Source organism: Hemiscyllium ocellatum, chromosome 25 (assembly GCF_020745735.1).
Source record: "Hemiscyllium ocellatum isolate sHemOce1 chromosome 25, sHemOce1.pat.X.cur, whole genome shotgun sequence".
Classification (NCBI taxonomy): Eukaryota; Metazoa; Chordata; class Chondrichthyes; order Orectolobiformes; family Hemiscylliidae; genus Hemiscyllium; species Hemiscyllium ocellatum.
The window spans coordinates 37,329,730-37,351,891 of record NC_083425.1 but is presented as its reverse complement, the minus strand read 5'-3'; the positions used below and the strand labels follow the sequence as shown (position 1 = coordinate 37,351,891).

Below are 22,162 nucleotides of genomic sequence, written 5' to 3'. Positions count from 1 at the left end.
AAAGATTTGAAAAAAAATACTAAAAGTAACACTTGAACACAATGTTTACATGAGGTCCTTTATTTTCAGTGTCCAAAAGATGTGAACTGTATTTTGGAGGAGGTGCACAGTCCGATACAGATTTAAAGCACTTTCTAAATCAGGATCTGATTTAGCAGTTTATTGAGATTGGAAGATAATGGACATACTAGAATCAATATTTATAGATAAAGTAAACCTTTTTCTTCCTGCTGGAAAAGGGAAGGAATTCTAGTGTTTTGCAAGATCAGTTACCTCCTGATGGTCACTTAAAAGCTAAATAATTTAATGAGTTTTACTAACTATTACAACTAGTTGGTCACACTTGCCATATCAAAATGAGAACGGTGCAAAAAGTTTGTTTCAGTCTGGACTTAGTAAATTTCTATCCATTTCACTGTTAGAAAAATGCATGCCAAATATAAAATGTTTAGTCATCTCCCACAACTAGACAAGTATTCCACAAAATATGAAATCTGAAAAATGAATTTAGCTAGTTTGAAAATCTGCTTGCTTACTGAGTTCAGTCTCATCAATTGATATAGATGTACAAAGGTATTGGTAAAGCTTCTAATAATCATCCTTTTAACCAAACACTCATTCACTGATCTTGTGGTATTTTATTTCTGTTGAAGTATTATGTATTATCATAATCAACTAAATTTTAAAGATTAAGTTCAGTATAACATCCAAGATCATATGCAAAGGTTTCCTAATCATTTTAGATTATTTCATCTTGCTTCATTTATTTCTCTCTTATCACCCAGTTTATAGTTACTTTTGATCATTGTATCAAAACAAAGAGACACAAGAGGATACAAAATGGCCTTGAGGCTTTTGAGGCTTTTCAGATAAGATGCATTTTACACTATTATTTTCATGAATCGAGTTTTTTTAAAACAGTTTTGCAACAAGAACTTGTCCCAAATTGTTCTACCTCTTGTCCAATTGATGTATTTTAAAATGAATTATCTTACCTGTTTACATACACTATTTCAACATCAACAGGTTAGGCCACCAGTTAGTTGCTCTCTGACCAGTGCAGCATCCTGACTGACCAGTGCAGCTCTCTGATTGGTCAGTGCAGCTCTCTGCTGGGTCTGTACAGGCCTCCGACCAGCAATGCTGTCTCACTAGCCAGCAGTGGTATCTGTCTGACCAATGCAGCACCTTGACTGACCAGCAATGCTTTCTGACTGACCAGTGCTGCCCAGTCTGTTTTATGCAGTGAATTCAACCTGCTCTTCACCAGCTGCCGAACATGTTCCCAGCTGATTAGTAATTCTCAGGACAAGCTGATGTTTCCCACTTCTGTGGTGGTTCAGCAATTTTCGCACCCCTTAACTGATCAATCCAAACCGAATTATCAAAGAATAAAAGGATTTAAAAAATCAAATTCTATCAGCTAGAAAATTGTAACTTTTCATGTCAATAAACATCTTGCTTTTCAAATAAGAGCAAAAATGCTGGATATACGCAGAAAGTCAGGCATCTTCTGAAGAGAGACATAATGTTTCATGTCGTTAACCCTTCATCCGAATCACCCAGCTCAAAGTGGCTGCATTTTTGTTGTTGGCACATTGACTTTTTTTAAATTTAAGAAGCTGAGCCATATTGTCCATAATCCAATTTTCTCCCTTCATTGTATTGAGAAACATAGTGTTCTGTAGTGAATTTGTTAATAATCTATTGTAAAGCTTCTCTAGATACTTAAAGTTTCCTTTAACCACTTCCTCCAAAAAACTGAAGGAGCTGTTAGATTCTTGTATAACATCTCGGCTGTTCAAACATGTGGCTGCAAAATAAATTGCTATTTTAATAATCCATTGGCATGAGTTAATGGTTTTTGTTGACAGAATAAATGGCCTACTTTTGCTCCAGTGTCTTATGGTCCCTGATGATTAAATGAGTCTGCATATACTACCAGCAATTTAATGATTTGGAGATGCCGGTGTTGGACTGGGGTTTACAAAGTTAAAAATCACACAACACCAGGTTATAGTCCAACACAACCACCTGATGAAGGAGCAGCACCTCGAAAGCTAGTGCTTCCAATTAAACCTTTTGGACTATAACCTAGTGTTGTGTGATTTTTAGCTTAATCTGATTTAATATAGACTTCAGAGTGAACCACAAAATGTGTCATGTGATGTGGTAGATAAAGGTGATGTGTGAACTGGGATTGTAAAGTTAATTCTCGACATAGTTAAACCATAATAATAGGCCGAGAGAGTGAAGGTTCAAACTAAAGTAAGACCAATTTATGCCTGATATCAAAATAGTTGCTTTCGCACTATGTGACTTTATGTTAGTATAAAATGCATTGGCATACTCTTTGGAGTTTGTAGGAGTGTTGCTATTAGACTTTAAACACAAATAAGCATTAATTTTAAGTTCCATCATATTCAAGTGTCATCAGATGGATGCCATTGTGAATGAGAAGGCAATGGAATTGGAGAAGTGCAGAGGAAGCAGACAGCATTGCGTTACAATGATTTGAAATCGATGATGATAGTGTCATCACTATGTTAAATGTATCACAAAAATATTACTAAATATGCAGGACATGTTTCTCTCTGAAATTGCTGCTGGCCTTAATTCCAGACAATAACTGAATAATCTCCATGGCTTTGAAGGCTACCAGTATTAACTGCCTTTTCTTATACAAGAGTAGTCATTTGGGTATGACACCAGAAAGCCCTTATGATCATAACCACCAAGAGCCAGCTCTTCCAGTTGAGAACATCAAATTAATCAGAAATATTTGCATATGATCTTTAAAATCAAAAGATGATTTGGGAAATATGAATCTTTAATAGTTAGCATTTCATACAAGCTTGTACATGTATAATATGTTTTTCAAGTTATTACATTTCATTATTCCATTTTAATTTGACTGTAGTTTATATGTTTCTTACCTAAATGGACAGTTAATTTCTCGCGTGTGTTACATTTCAATTTTGTGTGATTGATATAAATTTACTTTTTAGTGGAATCTCTCTGATTATCGTTTCTGAAATTCTGAACAAATTTTTCTATTATGTTCTTTTTTTCCTTTTTGGGTGCCTATGTTTCATTCTTGCAGCTGTTTGACCAGAATGAGTCTGTATTGGCTAAGTGTGAGGGGGAATTTAGGGTAAGGCAGAGCAACAACCTCCCCTCTGGCACTTCAGCTAACTTTTGCAACTCCTCCAGTTGCTATTTGTATGTCATCACTAACTCATCTGAATTGGCCTTTGCATGAGAATGAAGCAGAGTTGCATGGCTTGATGTTGTCACAGAATTCACAAATGTTTAATGAGTGATTCTTGCTCTTTTTTAAGTGTTCTTATTTTCTGCCCCTTACAACCATGTAATGTACTTGAATGAATCTTTTGATTCCATGGCTTTAGCAATTAAATGTAACTTGCTTTATTTGTATGAAATATTTTGCCCTATTTCATTTCATTACAATCATTTATAAGGGATGTCATGATATTACAGTGTGAGGCTATAATCCCACACTATCTAGCTAGTTACTGTTACATTGTGCATTTTCCACATTCTGAATCAACGCACTGAATTTCAAGATTGCCAGAACTGACGGCTTGTCCGCAGAAGAATTTAAACCTTCATGTGATTCTATTTTAATTGAAACATAAGATGTAAAAGTGTTTAATGTTAACACAAGCTGCGTTATAAGAAGGAAGTGTCTGACTAAACATTTTGTCTTTTGTTTAAGGTCAGAGTTAGATACTGTGGTCAGAGTTTTACGTTTGTAAACTTGTCAGCTCTTAAACTAAGTGAGTGGCGAGAAGCAAGCAACTGAGCGCAGGATGGAAACCTTGACCTACACTGACATTGGCGACTGCTTGCAGAGAGCTTTGATCGGGTCTCTCTACCATCTCAATTACATCATTTGATACACTCCCACGGATGTAGTTTAACGATAAGCTTCCAATTTGGCACAAACACATCTGTGTTAAAATAATTCATTTAATAAGTACATGAAATAAATCTTGTATTATATAGTGCATATTTGATCATTTTATAAGACATCACAACATGATATTTAGATTAGATTCCCTACATTGTGGAAACAGGCCATTTGGCCCAACAAGTCCACACCAATACTCTGAAGAGTAACCCACCCAGACCCATTTCCCCTCTGACTAATGCACCTAACACTACGGGCAATTTAGCATGGCCAATTCACCTGATCTGCACATCCTTGGACTCTGGAAAGAAATCCACACAGACACTGGGAGAATGTACAAACCACACAGACAGTCACCTGAGGCTGGAATCAACCTAGTTCCCTGACGCTGTGAGGCAGCGGTGCTAACCACTGAGCCCCTGTGCTGCCAATTTCACTCTATATATTTTCATTTTTTCACTGATGCAATATTATTGCACATCAAAGATACAGAGATGATAAGTCTTTCACTAATTTAAGATGGTGCCAATGACTGCCAGCCAAACCACAAACTGTAATGTGCAAAATACAAATTATACCACAGATCTTTTAAAATCCAATACCACAATTTGTTATAAATTTAGCTTTTATTTCAGTTCATTACTAATGAGAGTGTTTGTAATTTTTATTGTGTGTTTGACTACAACTTTTGAAACAAGTAAAATATTTCTAGAAATTTACAGCAAAACAATGAGTACAGAAAAGAGAACAATGGGTCATTGCCCAGTCCCTTTCTCTGTTTGTAGAATGGGGCATCGCACAGGAGAGCTGGAAGGAATTTCACAAGACCAGATAAACCCGGTCATGCAGTGAAACGTGGGATGTTGCTCATGTAGAGGAGCAGTATTTGGAAGTATGCAGAATTGGCAAGAAAATATGCAAAAGCTAAAAATCTGAAATAAAACCAGAAAGAAGCAGAGGTGTACAGAAGGTTGATCAGATTCTGAAAGAGATGGTTGACTATTTCAGGTGTGATACATTATCAGAATTCCTAAATTTGGAGAAAAAGATCAACTCTGAATATCAATCTGTTACTTGCTTTCAGTTACTGAGTAATCAGTTTGACACTTCCAGGTCTCAATGTCTTTAGTTCACCTGTTCACTAAGAATACAGATCCATATATTCATAAATAAGGGAATTATGTGGTAAAACGAGGAAACTTTCGAAACTTCCATAAATCACTGGTTAGCCCCAAGCTAGAGCATTGTGTCCTTTTCTGGCCACAACACGCTTGCAAGGATTTCAAAGTCATGAAGAGAGAGCTCAGGAGAAGCGAAGGGTGATAACCTTCGAATAGAGAACAATAAGCAGAAATGTCATTGAGCTGTTCAAAATCATGAAAGATGTTGGTAGTTCAAGGAGAAACTGCTTCCACTGGCCAATTAGTTGGTAACTATAGGACACAGACTTAAGGTAATTAACAATAATGTTGGAGATGAGATGTGACAAAATAACGTTACATGTGGGTTGATGTACGATACTAAATGCTATTATTCAAAACATAATTTAACAATAAGTTGTAAAGGAAATATTTACAGGGTTATTGGATAACTCACACAAGTTGACAGCCCAATGTGCTGCATACCTCCTTCAGTATTGAAAACTTTACGATTCTACATATCTAGGATTTTTGGAAACAATTTAAGATCACAAGTGAAAACTATAGCAAGAGTTTCTACTTTTCACTCGATCTGTTCAAAGGGCCTATTAACAGATTTTAATGGGAGTGAGCAAGAACCAGTGAGTGTCAGTCTGTTGTTAAATGGCATGATTTAATTGTGCTTGCTTTTGGATCACTGCGCAGGTCACAGACTAACTTAACCTCAAAGCTGTACACACAATGGAACTGTACATAGCTGAGACACTGCACAGTAAATGGACAGACAGAGAGGAACAAAATAACATTACTCTGCATGAAGTGTTCTCAGACTTGGAGCAACAAGGGATGAAATTGGCAGGAACTAGAGATAGGGACAAAATATTTAAACGATCCAGCATCCCTTCTGATCTTGTCAGATGACCATATTGTGACATCCCTATTATTTGTCAGAAGCTAATGGCACTAACAAGAATGTTTAATGGAATGACTTATTTTGAAGTATCTTTATATGTATGTCTGTCATTGGATTAATTTGTATTATTGCTAATCAATGACCTATTTTCACTGCTTGCAGATATTGACATTCCAGATCCCTCTTTTATACAGTCAGTAGAGCTTCATGATGCACTCTACACAGAATCTTCAGACCAAATTTGCACAAACTCTGTGGCAGACTCTGGAATAAGAGCAGATTCTGACGAGGAGTCAGAAAGTACTGTCCTATGACGTAAGAACACTCCATTTGTGTGACACAAGCTGTACATATATTACATCGACAGGATGGTAGATCGGTGGGCATCACTTCACATGTAATTGCAAGAAAAACTGCTTCCATTAACTATGGGAATGGAATTCTTTTTAAGATAAAAAAAATTGCTTTGGTTTGATTATGGTCAGTCAGCCCTTAAAAACACTGTTCTGTTTTCTGTGATCAAATTTACTTTTTATTTAGCCTTACTGAAATTACTTTTTCAATAAAAAAAACTTGGCCTTTGAACCTGCCATTTAATTTGATTTATATATTATCATAGTGTGTGATAACCCAATAGCACCATACAAAAGAATGCTTTCATACCCACATAGAAATAAACATGTATGCCTCCTACATAGAAAGGAATTGCCTTTTATGAGATGGTAGTTTGAGTTTCTAGATTTGGCGAAACTTCTGATTCTTTGGAGAGAATGGCTTACCACAAATACAAGGTCAGAATCTTGCGTTTAGAAATCTTCCATCTTCAGAAGAAACCCCTTTCTGATGTACAGTGCAATGAGCCCGTCCTTAGGGCAGACAGAAAGGCAGGCCTCAAACCATAGATTAATGTATAATACAAAAATTATCAAAAGAAATCTTCATTGTCCAACAAATGAAGAAGATACACTCAGGACTAAGTCAACAGGCACTGGTGAGTGAGGGAAAAACCTTTTCAATGCGTACCTATAACAACAGCCAGTCAAAGATTTTGTCCACTTTGAGTATTACAGAATCGTAATCAAAATCCATTTCCAAAAGTAGCTGTTCACACAGAATAAAAATGAGACTTTATTTCTGATCATTGTGATATGAATCATCATTGAAAATATAATTCTACGTCCCATTGTACACCCTGGTATTTGTCTGTTTATACAGTTCAAAGCAGAAATGTGCTTAATGCTGTGGTATAGTTTAAATTTGTATAACACATGGCATTTGCCAATCATTCTGAAAGTAACTTCAGCCTGAAAAGAGGAAGAAAGCTGTCAGTATTGTACTTTTTAAACAAAAAAAAGTCTGTACATGGATGGTGACTATTACAATGGACTGTTGTGGCAGTAAAACTTTACTTGTTATCATGCCAGAATACCTTGTATGAATAGAATTTAATTAATGTCTATGTAAATGTTGTATTAAAAATATACTGTGTATTTAAGGGAGAGGGGCTAGACTGGTGACTGATTATGTGGCTATTACCTTTGTAATGTACAGGACCTAAAACATTGCTCCATGCAGTGATTTATTTTAAATGATCATACAGTGTAGAGCTATGAGAGAACATAATATATCTGTTATATAAACACTTGTTTCATGCATTATGTTTCACTTGAAAATATATATAAGTATAGTGCTTTAAAATAAACACTTGTTGAAATAGAGGGTTTAGTGGCAATGTCTGAGAAATAAAGTTGTGCTGATTCCCTCATCTGTGGTCTCTCATCTAAAACCTGGAGAAAACTGAACAGAAAATAATAAAAACTGAAATATTACAAAATGTAGAGCAGACTTGATGTGTCCTGGAAAGATGTTGCAGATTCATATCAACAACAAAAAAAATGTACACATTTTGACAAAATATTAAACATTCCAGTCATTACAGAGATGTGTGGTTCTGTGGTATGGATGATGATAACGGATACAGGCTTTCCTAAATGTACATAAAAAGAAATAGATATGACTCCATTTGGTCCTAGGGTGGGGGAGTTTGCAGAGATTAATCATTGTGAACCCGTTGTAGGTCTGAACATTAATGGGGGTTCTGTCTAGCATAATCCTAGATGGAAACAGAGATAGATGTCATATTGCTGTGTAAACTATAATGGTAATATGTATATTCTGTCTTTGTAGATGTTACAATCTGTTAAAAGTCAATAAGATAAGGAAGAATGCCACATAAAAAAATCAACACAGTAGTGATCTTTCAGGTTGATGGGTGTCTCTTACATTGTTTGATGACTAATGCTTTCTTCTTAATGAAGTGTTGGTATTTGTGAATGATGAGGTGGCCTTTGTCCTTGTCATTTGCAAAAGAGATAATGAAATCAAGCTGCTGCCTTACTGATCCTGAGGGAATTTTTAAAAATTAAAATACAGAGGCCTGTTCTTTAGCGGAACTCTGTTGACAAGGCAGCTTTGTCTGACAGTCATACAGCACAGAAAAAGGCCCTTCAGCCTGCCATGTCTATGCAAACCAACAAACATCAAACTACACTTTCCCATTTGCCAGCACTTGGTCCATAGCACACCATCCCCAGCATGAGTAGTCGTACAGATACTTCTTAAATGTTGCGAGAGGACCTGCCTGCAACACTCTCCCAAGCAGCACATTCCATATATCTACAACCACCTGAGTGAAAAATATTTTCCTCAGATCTTCAATAAATCACTTACTCCTCACTAACTCCTCTGGTCTTAGGCTCATCTGCCATGGGGAAAAGATTCTAACCATCTACTCTGTCCACGCCTCTCATCATTTTGAATGCCTCAATCGGATTCCACCCCCCTCAGCCTCCTCTGCTTCGGGGAAAACAAACACAGCATATCCAGTGTCTCTTCATAACAGAGACTTTTCATCTCAGGCAACATCTGGTGAATGTCCAGTACAAGCGTGTCCTTCCAACCAGAGCTGCATACAATATTCTAATTGTGGCCTAACCAATGTTTGATAAAGTTGCAACAAGACTTCCTTGCTCCTATATTCTATGCTAATGGAGGCAAGTATCCCAAATGCCACCCTCATTTATCTGTGCTGACTTGTTCAGGGATGAGTCAAGCTCTAGACTTACTTTCCTCTAGTCTAACAAGGAAACCAAGGAGCATTGCATTTGCAGGCAGCCTTTCTGAGATTTGTGGCAGAGTCAACTATTGTGTGCCTCTCCTGTGCACAAAATGCCAGCTCACTTTGCCCAACACTCCAAGGGGGCATCTCTAAACCTCTCGTGAAGCGCTGCAAATTTCAGTTCCGACTGCAGACTAGTTTCACAGTCCGACATTTTGTTGTGGGTCAGAGTCTGGTGTGTGGACCATCCTCAATGACGCAGCAATTCCCTTCGACCTAGCCATTTGATTTTAACTTCCCTGGGAGGCAATTAGTAACTGAAGGCTGAGCTTCCCAGTGTAACATGAGATTCAAACACGGGGCATGGTACAAAGATCATGAAGCCAGGATTCTTTATTCAATTGGCATAAGGGCCATTACAAGCATGAAGTGAAATTAAGTTTAAACATGAAAGAGCAAGTCCTGTCGTTTGTATCTGGTCAAGGAAATCCTTCCCTCTGATCTTTCTCTTCATTAGACAGAAAGAAAGAAGTTCAACTGCTCCACCTGCTGTGCTCGATGTTCTCCAGCCTCACTGCCATTACTGCTGGAGCACTTATATGTTAAAGATTTAGGGCCAAAACCTTCTTGTTGGGTAAGTGGGTGAACTGTGCAGCTCAGTGCCACGTGCTTGTTTCCTGAAAAGACAAACCTTCTGGCTGGACCAGCATCCACCAACTGTCCTTGAAAGCTGGTGTAGAGGCACATGAGCACTGAGGCGAAATGGTTGGGCTCAGAAATGATTGCAGTGCTGCTTCCTACACTTCAAACAGAAGTAACCCTCTTAATCCTTTGGGATGGTTCTGTAAATGCACCGACAATTTGTGTTGAACATGCACAGTTATTTTATGAATGAATGATTTTTGTCACGTATTTTACAGTAAAAATATCATGAAATGTTCATTTGTCACCATGATTCAGTGCCGTTTTGAATAATTTAAGAATAAGGTGAACAAGAAGAAAGATATAGCTTAAAGAAAGTCCACCAGTCTTGAGCCAGCCCATCACCATCCATGATGCCTGTGCTGCTACCTCTCCACCACCATTGCACCGCCAACTACACCGGACCCAACCAACATTGAAGTCGCCGATCCTCAGGCACCATCTTTCGCTGCTGGGCTGATACTTCTCTACCACTGCCTCGACACCACCTGCACTGGACCAACCAGGTTTGGAGTCCGTCTCTCGCCACTGGGTTCACGTGATTGATGCCGCTGTGATGCTCTTCCTCCAGTGCTGGTCCCAACCAATGACCAAGTCGCTGTTCCTCAAGCGCCATCGTTAATTGCTGGGCCTACCTCACCAAGCTCGTCTCCGCCAATGCAGCAGCTGCCAATTCCGATGCCAGGTCCTGTGCTCACCCCGGAAAAAATAAGTCAGGGCCCACTCGAGGTCTGCGCTGGGCCTACTCTCCTTCAACTAGGCCCACTCTCCTCCGCGCTGGGCCTACTCTCCTCTACGCCGGGCCCACTCTCCTCTGTGCTGGGCCCACTCTCCTCCACGCTGGGCCCACTCTCCTCTGTGCTGGGCCCACTCTCCACTGTGCTGGGCCCACTCTCCTCCACGCTGGTTCCACTCTCCTCTGTGCTGGGCCCACTCTCCTCTGTGCTGGGCCCACTCTCCTCTGTGCTGGGCCCACTCTCCTCTGTGCTGGGCCCACTCTCCTCCACGCTGGTCCCACTCTCCTCTGTGCTGGGCCCACTCTCCTCCATGCTGGTCCCACTCTCCTCTGTGCTGGGCCCACTCTCCTCTGTGCTGGGCCCACTCTCCTCTACGCTGGGCCCACTCTCCTCTGTGCTGGGCCCACTCTCCTCTGTGCTGGTCCCACTCTCCTCTGTGCTGGGCCCACACTCTTGTGCATTGGGCCCACTCTCCTCCACATTGGGCCCACTCTCCTCCACGCTGGGCTCACTCTCCTCCACGCTTGGCCCACTCTCGTCTGTGCTGGGCCCACTCTTCTCCACACTGGGCCCACTCGAAATCTGCACTGGGCTCACATTAGGTCCACGCTGGGATATCCGAGCTCAGGACAAGTGGTAAGTAAAGGTATAGAGAGAAAATAAACAAGAGAGAGAAAAAAGCAAAGCAATCAGAGCAGGTGAGCTCTGCTCAAGAACCTGACTCCGACACCATCCTGTTCAGGCAATCTTTTTTTACTCAATTTATGAATAATTTACACGTATTAAAAGATTTTTTTTAAGTTTGTACCGGAATTGTGCAGATATGCTGCCGAAGTTTGCAAAATAAAATTGTTAGGCCTGTTATTATTGGTTTAAATGATCACATGCCTCAGTGTAATTGCTTCCGGGAGAGAAGAGAATGATAGCAGTGTTGCACAATATTGATATATCTGCCTGCTCTCCACTGAATTCCGTTCAATAAGAACAGTCCATCACATGGATATTGTGCAGGCAGACAGGCAGACAGGGAAAGGCAGTTTCTGCAGAACCTGTGTAACGCCACACACTAAAGAGCCTATCCTTCGAAATTCAGGCCAGCCACATGAAGGGATTCACCCTCAACGAATCCTACCTGTAACTAAACCCTGATCTTTAACACACCTAGTAATGTAAGAACAGTCAAGCTTCCATTCTTTTTAACCTTCCCACCACTTCAATGCATCCTCCTGTTGCAACGACAGCTAACATTCAGACAGAGCTAGAATACCGTGCGACATTAGGAATGGCCAGCCTTTCGAGCTTCATTATTGTCACTGCAGCTCACACAGTTGATGGAAACTGAACATCTATTTAAAAGGATGATTATATATTTCATCCAGAGGGAAAATGGATGTTTTCTTTATCCTTTACTTTGTTCTCCACCAAGGTGGAGTCCACACTGACAGAGGAAGTCTGTCCAAAAGCAGGGCCAGTTGGCCTCAGTGTTTTGGGAGAGCCATCCCAGGGCCATTGTGGCTAGACACATTGAGAGTGTCCTGGCCAGATGTATACGCACCCACTACACCAACCCCCTCTCCCCCCTCCCATCGGGTTGAGGATTGTGGGTAGGCCAGGGCGCAGGTGGAAGTGCTGAGGTAGACTTCTGGACGGTGTGCGTACGCGGCCCCTCCTTTGGCTGGATGTCTGTAGACACCACCCTGTTTAGTTGTGAGAAAGGGGCGCCTGGAGTAAGAGAAGTCAAGCCCCCTCATCCCCTTTAGCCTTGTCATTGATGCTGTAAACCAGTGGCTAGAGTGAGGGAGTGCAGGTATGCCCGCCCAGCAGACACTGAGGGTGCTGGACCTGGATCCCAATGGCAGCTGCCTACCCTGCCACAGATGCTAGCTCCAGGATGGTACACATTATGTTGGTGCTTTCCTCCTAACTTCGACACAGCTGTGTGCCTTCAATGAAGCTTCCTGTTGCCTCTGTCTGTGCATTTTGAATGAAGTTCTGAATGGCTGCTGTTATGGAGGTTTGCTCTTGTTTGGGCTGGTGCCTAGTCTCCAACAATCCTCTAAGTGCCAGTGACCTGGACCATTTCACCCTCAGCTGGCTGCAGAACTGTGCCACTGATGTGCCCACCAGAGTCAAATTCACCGAACATCACCGACCCAGCTGTCAGTGTCAGAGCTGATGGAGGGTGCAGGAAACTGCTTTGCCAGTACTTTTCTTTTTTCTGATGGCTCTGTAGTTTCTTCCTCAATGTGGAGGAGGTAACATTGTCCTGAGGGTCCACTCTCTTTCAGGCACAACGTGGGTGAAAGCCAGTGAATACCTGCAGGAGAAAATGAGTTGGGAAGTCCCGGTAGAAGCTTGGGCATGTTAAGGATGCATTCATGGGGACAGGAATGAGAGAGTTACATAGCTCTTGACAATGAATCTTACTTGGTTACCAAGAGATGGAGAACTCGGCAACACTACATGAGCAGTCACAGTCTTCTCGCACTAAGGCAACAGGTTTCTCCTTGTAGGAGATGAGGAAATGAATGGTAGTACCTCACGTCTCTTTTTTAGCCCTATTTTATCCTGCAATAAGACAAAGTGAGAGTTGAGTGAGACTGAAGAGGGTGGCTCAGCTAATAGCATTAGTTCCCCGACGCGGAGGAAAGGTGGTGAGATGTCCCGAGTAGGCAGCGCCAGGCTAGTGTTGTCAAGGCGACAGTGAGAGTAATTGAAGCAAGACGCTGCATTCAACAGTGAGTGTGGCAGAGCATGAGTCTTGGTGGACAGTGGGTGCAGTGGCAGAGTTAGAGTGAGGGTGAAGTTATCAGAGAGAAGATGGTGGCACTGACCATGGCAGAGTGCAGGAGGTCATTAAGCTTCCAGATCAGGGACAGCCATCTGACCATGACCAGCCTAGAGTTCTACACTGGGTCTCTCTCCTTGCGTCCGGGCTTGTGGCTTATTGCACATTTCTCATTTCCCTGACACTTGCCCTGTGTGCCCCCTCCCACCCCTCTCCAATGCCACTCTCATGTGTTCACCACCAGTGGGGGTACTCACCACTCCTGGCAGCTTCTGGTGGTCCTGGGCAAGGGGACTTCGCTCCCATGCACCATTCCATCCACGATAACCTCCATGTCCCTGCTGGCAAAGTAAAGCACCAGCTTCCCTTTCAGAGCCATGTCCTTTTTCAGATTGCATGGCCACGCAGGGTGATTGGCAGCTCCTGGTTGGCACTGATTGCCCAGGTGCACAGCTGAGATTAAAGTATGATGCCCATGGCATGAATACAGGAAGGGCCAGGGAATGGTGAGTACCCTTACTGGTGGTGAACACATGAGAGTGGCATCAGGGAGGGGTGGGGGCACACAGGATGAGCAGCAGAGAAATGAGAAATGTGAGATAAGCCGTGAGCTCAGACTCAAGGAAAGAAAGTTTTCCTGAAGAAGGGCTCATGCCCGAAACGTCAAATTTCATGCTCCTTGGATGCTGCCTGACCTGCTGCGCTTTTCCAGCAACACATTTTCAGCTCTGATCTCCAGCATCTGCAGACCTCACTTTCTCCTCAAGGAAAGAAACCCAATGTAAAACTCCCTGAAGTGAAAGCTATTTGTCTTTGGTCACATTTAGTTGATGATATCCAGCCTGGTTCAATAATACTCACCTCTCCCAGTGAGCCTCTCTTACACAGCCAGCAGCAGGTTCCAGTCTCCTCAGGCCAGTGAATGCAAATTGCCAGAAGCCACAGCGCAAATCCAGCCCAGAAGCTCCTGTCCAGTTTACAGCAGCACTCACATGTCCAAATGTTACTGCTTTCATTACTGCTCTAAAAGGGGCTGGTTTAACTAAAACACAGGTTCAATTCCTGTCCTTGCTGAAAAGATCCCATCTTCTCCAATAACACCTCACCACAGTGAGCCTCAGGATCAACTCATTACCAGGAGAAAGTGAGGGCTGGAGATCAGAGTTGAGAGTATGGTGCTAGAAAAGCATAGCAGGTAAGACAGCATCCGAGGAGCAGGAGAATCGACATTTCAGGCAAAAGCCCTTCATCAGGAACCAATCTAATCACCAGTCAGCTTTTTCTCACAAGTAAGGAACACTGGTAAGTTTAGCATTTCCTCCTAATTAAGCAATTAATGACTCAGGTCTTTTTTTAAAATGAAGGAGAACTCTGATGTGTCAATTAAATGCAAGATACTGCTTATTGATAGGTGCAAGTACAATGGGCCAAATGGCCTCCTTTTGCATTGTCAAATTTGTGATCCTGTGGAGTATCCTGGTTTGGCCTGCTATAACCAAACTAGCCACAAGGTGGAGGTATTGTTTGTTGTGCAGACAGTGCAAAAGTTCATTAATTCAATGTTGTGGTGTTAATTTATTTGGTAGGAACCAATTCAATCTTCATAATGCTTGTCTACTTTTAATTACTTCTGTAAATTGTTGCACTTTCTCAAATCTCATTCTTTGTGATATCTTGGAATTAACTCAGTGATAATAGAAGAGGCATTTAGGCAGACACGTGAAAAGACAGCGAATAAAGGGATACAGACAGTGTGCAGGGCAGTTCAGATTAGTTTAGAACAGACATGGTGGGCTGTCGTGTACTGTCCTATGTTCTCTGTTTTTACACTGATCCTTCAGCTCTCCCCTTGTGTTAGTTGAAGCAAAAGTGGTCAACATTTGTCCCTCTGCCTACACCATTAAAACAAATTATTCTACCATTTGTTACTTTACTGGTATGGATGTGTATGGATCTGGTTCTGTAATCACTGACACTACAAGGATAACTGAGTTTCATTGAATGTTGTAACGGGGTGAAATGAACAAGTTGATACAGCTTTTTTTTAAAGATGTCTCCAAAATGTAGATTCAAACATCTGTGATTTGGATTTACAAGCCATGTTTTGGGTGAGCCCCAGTCTCACTTGCCTCACTTTATGACCTTATGGCTTGTGCCTATACTCCATCCAAGTTACATCATCATTTTTGCATGCCTTCCATTGGAGGAGTTCTCTCTGAGCCGTGCAGAGCTCAATCATGCCATTAGCATCACAATAATGTTACGGAGGGGTTACCCTCATGAGGAAAGAATGGACAGGCCAAGGCTGTATCTTTTAGAGTTTATTAAAATGAGATGGGGTCTTATTAAAACACTTCAGGTCCTGGGGCGATTTGACAGACAGATGGTGAAAGTGTGTATCCCCCTTGTGAGGGTAGACTAGACTTAAGGGACACAGCTTAAAAAGAACAGGTCTACCATTTCAGTCAGAGAAGGAGAATATTTCCTCCCAAGGGATTAGGAGTCTTCAGAACTGGTACAGGCACGATGGGCTGAACAGCCTCCTTCTGCACTGTAATAATTGTTAAATTCCAGCTCTAGAAAGCATTGGAGGCGGATCAATGAATACTTTCAAGGCAGAGGGAGATAGATTCTTAACTAACAAGGGAGTCAAAGGTTACTAGGGATAGGTGGGAATGTGAAGTTGGAGGTTAGACAGTATGTTCATGACTGTGAGGTACAGGTGTGAAAGTGTGAGTGTGAACATGGGCTGTTCAGCTGGACGTCTGAGAAGTTTGGAGGGAATTGGGAAAGTGTGAAGCTGCACATTGTCCTGCGGTGTGCTGTTCAGGAGAATGCTGGGAAGTCAGCACCAACAGACATTGTGCCACTCCTCTGCCATGGCCTTCTGAGGTTCTGGATTCTCTTAACGCACTGTCTCCAAGTCGGAGGGAGCACACACCTGCTGCTCACTTCCTCAGTTAGTCATGGGCCAAATGCAGGCAAGTGGGACTGGTTTAGTTTGGAAAACTTGGTCGGCATTTGTATCTGTGTTGTATGGCCCTATGGCTTGGTTGTAGAGGCTGCCCCCTTCATCCAAATTGCTGTCCCTAGATCCCATGAGAAGATGCCTAGGGAGGAGGAAGATACTTGGTTTGGGTGAGGGTATGGGTAAGGGTGGGGTTGGGTGAGGGCAGCTAGGGGTTGGAGGGGAAGCCCATTCCAGTGGCTGCTGTGGCTTGAAAAGGTCCTGGTGAGCCCTTGTCAGCTGAAACCTTTCCTTTGACACAGCACCTCACTCCTCCTCCCCCGTCAGCAAAGGACCAGGAAAGCCATTCTCCATGTAAAAAGCTCAGCTGAATCTACTCCCTCACCAGTCAGCTTTCTGCCCTGAAAATGGCATGATCATTTGCCCAGGGACTCTGTTGGAAATGTGCTGCCATGGTTTCTCTGGCAGGGAGAATAGTTTGAACATAAAACCTGTGACCATCTGTACAAGATGATTAGGGGTTTAGATAGGGTAGACACTGAGAACCTTTTTTCTGTTAATGGAGTCAGCTGTTACTAGGGGACACAGTTTTAAATTAAGGGGTGGTAGGTATAGGACAGATGTTAGGGGTAGATTCTTTACTCAGCGGGTTGTGAGTTCATGGAATGCCCTGCCAGTAGCAGTGGTGAACTCTCCCTCTTTATGGTCATTTAAGCGGGCATTGGATAAGCATATGGAGGTTATTGGGCTAGTGTAGGTTAGGTAGACTTTGGTCGGCGCAACATCGAGGGCCGAAGGGCCTGTACTGCGCTGTATTTTTCTATGTTCTATGTTCTATCTCTTTCAACTTCACTCTCACGTTGTGCCTTCAAGTCATACTTCCAGGTGTGTGTGCTATTTCAAGGTGGGATCTCCAAATTCATGCATTCTTCGGTCAGTTTCACACAGGAAACTCAGATTCTTTTGACAAGGGCTGAGATCAAATTCCCCCTACATTTTTTACTGAGCCTGCAGCCTGTTCATTTGGATGCGTGACCTTTTATGGCCCAGATCTCCCTGTCTCTCGAGAGTCCAAGATTGACATCCCTTGGGAGATGGGTGGTGAGAGACCTTTCAGAGATATCATGCCCCAAATCATGGTCATTCTGCAGGAGGTTATACTTCAAATGGGCAATGCCTTGGAATCTGGGACATTCTGGGAAGTCACCAGCTCTGATCTAGAGTCAGAGAATTTGGAGGGATCGAACATCATAATTAAGCAGGAAAGGTGAGAGGATTAAAACAACCTCTAGCTCCTCAGTACATAAAACGATGTCTGGACCTACCATTGGAACCTTGGATCGCTCACACTGAGCCCATCTGAAAAAAACTGACCCAAGTTCCTGACACCCCAACACATCGACTCCAAACTGATCCACATCTGTCACCTCAGCTTAGTTGGCTGGACAGCTGGTTTGCAGTGTTGAATGTTATCAACATTGTGGGTTCAATTCCCACACTGTCTGGGGGTATCTATGATGGACTCACCTTCTCAAGCTTGAGGTATTGTGACCCTCAGGTTAGAACACCACCAGTTGTCTCTCTCTCTCTCTAATGAGAGAGTAGGACTATGCTGACCATCCACCTGGTACTTCTCCATTTAACCTTTCTTTGTGAGTGTCAAAATGGCTTTGGGAGCTTTAGGCGCTTTACGTATTGGAATATGACATCTGCTACTGTAAGAAAGGAGGCATGCTTTCCCCAATGGGCTACCCCAATGCTGTGCCTGTGTGTTTAGCTGAACTGCTTCTCCTGCAATGGATTCTGAATCAAAACCTGATAACTCTTGCAAAAGTACAGGGGAGAGATATTTAGCCTGGGTCTAGATCAGAAATATGGGTTCCAGCTCAGATTGGAAGATTCGGGCCATATATTGTGTTGGCCTGGGCGCAATTGTGCAGCATCATAAATGGGACAACTTGTGAGCATCCTAGGGCGCTGAGTACTCACAAACCTCAGAGTTTACAGAAAACAATAGCCGAGATCACCCAGATTCAGTTCGTTGTGAGCTTTCACAACCAGAAGTCATTCCATCTACCTGAACTAGATTTAAAGCCAGATGTACAGTACTTTGTTCACAGTAATGACTGAATCAGTTTGATAACTAAATCTGTTACTCCAAATAAACCGTAAATAGTAACAAAAAGACTTCATTCCCAAAGTATCTTCTTGGACCTTTTGAGGTCTTGGTGATCTATGGAACATAAAACAAATATATTTCATAATTGTAAAATGGATTGACAGCAGCATTCATTTATTGTTTTGAAGTGTGATCCACGTTCTAGTTTCTTACATTAACAGTTCTTGCTAAACCATGCACTTTCTGAACAAAACCGCACCACATCCATCACTGATGAAACTGCAGTGTATATCCAAACCAAACATGTTTAACTTTCATTTTCTGCTCTCTGGCAGTAAACGTTCCGGCTTGGGCCATACAAGTTCTGAAAAAGAGAATATTTACATTAGAAATCAAACAAAATATATCACATACATATGTATGATACAATTAATTCTGGAAATATATTTCTACCCTGCCTCATCCTACTGGATACTGAGTGAATCTGATATGTAGAGCACTAGACATAGTGGCTATCCAAAAACTAACACAGCAAACACTTCTAAAGGATTCCCCTCAGTTTGGAGAATGAGACAGACTGGGCTATAGACATTGTTGTGTTATAGCTGATTTGTGTACCCCTCTACAGGTGCAAATAGGTTCCTCCAGCTTTACCTTAAAGAACACCCCCACTGGCTCTTAGAAATGTAACCATGTTGATAATTGGAAAGGAAGCAATAGTGTTGCCAAGGCTGTATAGATTTAACCATCACCCAGCTCAGTCCCATTTCTAAACATAATTGTAGTGCTCAACTGCTCACGTTCCAAGACTTGGTAGGGGGAGCGAAAGAGACAAAACCAATGCCATCTGGCTGTATGCCACATCCTGGCAGGAAAGAGAAATCTGGAGGTGAATTAGCCTCTGCCACTGTTGATTGCAACTTATAAGGTTACATTGAAAGAAGGTTGACAGCAGATGGTGTGCCTTTAGTTGAGGAAACAGCTCCAAAACAGCAAACAGTGTCTGGAATGCACTTTAAATCAGTAGAACACTCATTTCATTCATGCTGAGATTTATAATATCTCTTACTTATATCAAGACTCTTAAAGAAAACCTTCTACATAATTTCTTGTGCAATTGTTTTATGATTTAAATTATCAAATCTTTTTATAATAAACGTGTATTTTAAAAGGCTCCAGCCCAAATTTGATGATATTGATATAAATGCACACACCATGGAATGCCAATCCGGCTTTAAATATTAACACTGCCAAAATGTGTTTCTTTGCTCCAATGTATTAATTCCATTAGATTAGAATTAATTTCATACAAGGCAGTGTTTTGATTGGATGCTGCAGAAAATTGTGGCAAAATGCCCTTTTTGACAGAGAAATAAATTCTCAAAAAATATGGGGCAGCTGAAAATGAAAGGGAATAAATAATTGCAATCAGTAAATGTTGTCAGCTGTGTCTCACAATAAGGTCTCAGCTCTGTAAGAAAACAGCCATTATAAAGAGCTAATTCTGAAAGGAAACCCCAAGGCATTGAATAAAGACTACTCTCTCCTACTCTGTAATCACGAGCATTCAATGAGTCCTCACATTATTATAGCTAAACATTAGAGTTCTTGTATTGTAATGTGCTAAATGAGGGCCTCTGGTTTGTGGCAGCTGCCTGGTAAGTAGGCAACTGTGAATCTTCTATTAAACCTTTAAAGCAAATCACTATTATCCCTGTTTCCTAGTCGCCCTCCATTTGCTCTGCTCTCTTCCTGCTGGGACATTCTGGACTGTTGATTATACCTTGGCTGCCATCAATACTGTTGTCTCTCTGCAGATGGAGGCACACCAGCTGCAAGTGTTGGGGCTTTTGCCCAGTTTTTTTTCCTTCCTAAACTATGGATACTCCATCATCGTGAGACTGTTGTTGTAGAAATACTGAAATGTTTGACAGAGTGGCTAAGCTCAGTTTTCAGTTTTTGGAAAACTGAATGGGGTGTTTGTCGAAATGTAGTGCAACCCTACCAATACACACAATACATACTTAATTTAGATTGGATGTAAATCTCTGAATAAATCGAAAATGCTAACTCTTGTTATTTTTTTCACTGGTATTTTTGCAAAAGCCTATCATTCCCATTAATAGACTAAGTTAGTCCAATAGGCAAAAACAAATCCTTTCATGAATTTTTTGAATTTCTACCAGACAAATATCAGAACACTTAACTTTCAAGTGCAATGTTTTATACTCTTACTGAGGTTTACAGAGCTCGGTCAGTACAAATAAATGTGGACACTTTGTTAGCACACTGAAATGATCTATCTACTTGATGCTGCATAAGGTGAAGACTAGCGTGCAGTTAATAATGTAATATGTCCCATGCAAATTAATGCATAATAGCTTGAATGAAGTAAGCATACAAAAACGCTAGTCATTTTAAATGTGTGGATGGGCAGTATGTATGGTGATGGTGGATGGCCATAACATACCTTCTGTCAGAGTACACTCTATGTTGGTGCTTCCAAAAACATGCCCTTTAACCAATACAAAGAAGCAAGAATGTAATAAAACAAAAGTGCAGAACAGTACATGGTAAGTATTTTGGATTCGCTGCCAATGAATGTATAGGTTGAGCTGTCGGATTCAATACTAGATAGAGGACAAGTTTTTTTCCCGATTAATGAAAACTGAATAGTTCTCCCCTTTTACAGACTGATTATTAAACAAATGCTCTGGTCTTGGGATAGGGTCTAGGGGCCAGAGCTGCTGAGCTCAGGCGGGGAGAGTTGGGCCTTGGAACAAGTTGACTTCCTGTGGTCTGACAAATTCTCTGTTCCACTGAAGGTCTGGTCCTGGAGCCATCGGATAACAGAGGTACAACTTCGAAACACTTTTTCCACAAATATATTTATTTGATGATGGACAACAATCAGAAAACTAATAAGCGTAGCAAAGGTAGAAAAGGAGGTGAAGAAGGAGTGAAGCACAGTTGAAGCTCTTAGACTCTACAAGGCTTATGAAAATAGTGAGGGAAATGAACAAGTGGAAGTGATGAAGGAGGGAATCTCAGAGTATTGGTGCTCAAGGGAAAAGCCATCAAACTTGTGAATGATGCGTACTGGTGTGACTTGGTTTGCATAACTGAGAACAGTGCTCCAATGTGACCAGTACATTTGTTTGCAAGTATTACTGGATTTCTTTACTGGTTTTTCCCTCTGGGTAATGGAGGTCCAGGGAATGGGAAAGAAGAGGAATAAAGAATGTATTAAGGACTCTGTGGTCGGAAGAGAATGCAAAGCCAGAGATGGACAGTGTTACAGGGAAGATCTTAAAGTGAGGATGCCATGGAGGGAACCTGAGTATCAGTGTAAGCATCTAGAAGTCACTTCTCCAGGATGTAATGAATAGTAGATGGAAAACTAAGAATGATGATACTGTAGATTACTAGGTATGATGGTACTGTAGACAAGGAGTGAATCGTGGCACTTGTTATTATTGGGTGGTGAAAGTGTGAAGACTTTAATTCATATTATTCATTCACAGGATGTGGGCTTCACTGATAGGCCAGCATTTATTACCCCTTCTAAATTACTCAGAGGCTAATTAAGAGTCAACTGTATTGCTGTGGGTCTAGAGTCACATGCAAGGCTAGGCTAGATAAGGACACCAGTTTCCTTCCTGAAAGGACACTAGTGAACCAGATTTTTCCCACTACTGGAAGTGATTTCATAGTCATCATTAGACTCATAATTTCAGAAATTTT

General features: G+C 41.6%; 2 protein-coding genes across 10 annotated transcripts in view; one reads left to right on the top strand and one right to left on the bottom strand.

Moving 5' to 3' along the window:
* The window catches only part of LOC132827649 (rho GTPase-activating protein 44-like), a 309,700-nt gene extending 301,778 nt beyond the window's left edge, over positions 1-7,922 (top strand). For 4 of the 6 annotated variants that reach the window (XM_060844244.1, XM_060844241.1, XM_060844240.1 and 1 more), the window contains one exon: positions 6,149-7,922. In XM_060844244.1, coding sequence (XP_060700227.1) covers positions 6,149-6,300 — 152 coding nt within the window. In that variant the 3' untranslated portion in view covers positions 6,301-7,922. Of the gene's footprint in view, positions 1-3,103; positions 3,155-6,148 lie in introns of all 6 variants that reach the window. The other 2 variants (XM_060844243.1, XM_060844239.1) reach the window with 1 other exon arrangement.
* Positions 7,923-18,575: 10,653 nt separating this feature from the next.
* LOC132827832 (testis-expressed protein 47) overlaps positions 18,576-22,162 on the bottom strand; it is a 50,280-nt gene continuing 46,693 nt past the window's right edge. For all 4 annotated transcript variants that reach the window (XM_060844576.1, XM_060844578.1, XM_060844575.1 and 1 more), the window contains one exon: positions 18,576-18,782. In XM_060844576.1, the coding sequence (XP_060700559.1) occupies positions 18,733-18,782 (50 nt within the window). In that variant the 3' untranslated portion in view covers positions 18,576-18,732. The remainder of the gene's footprint in view (positions 18,783-22,162) is intronic.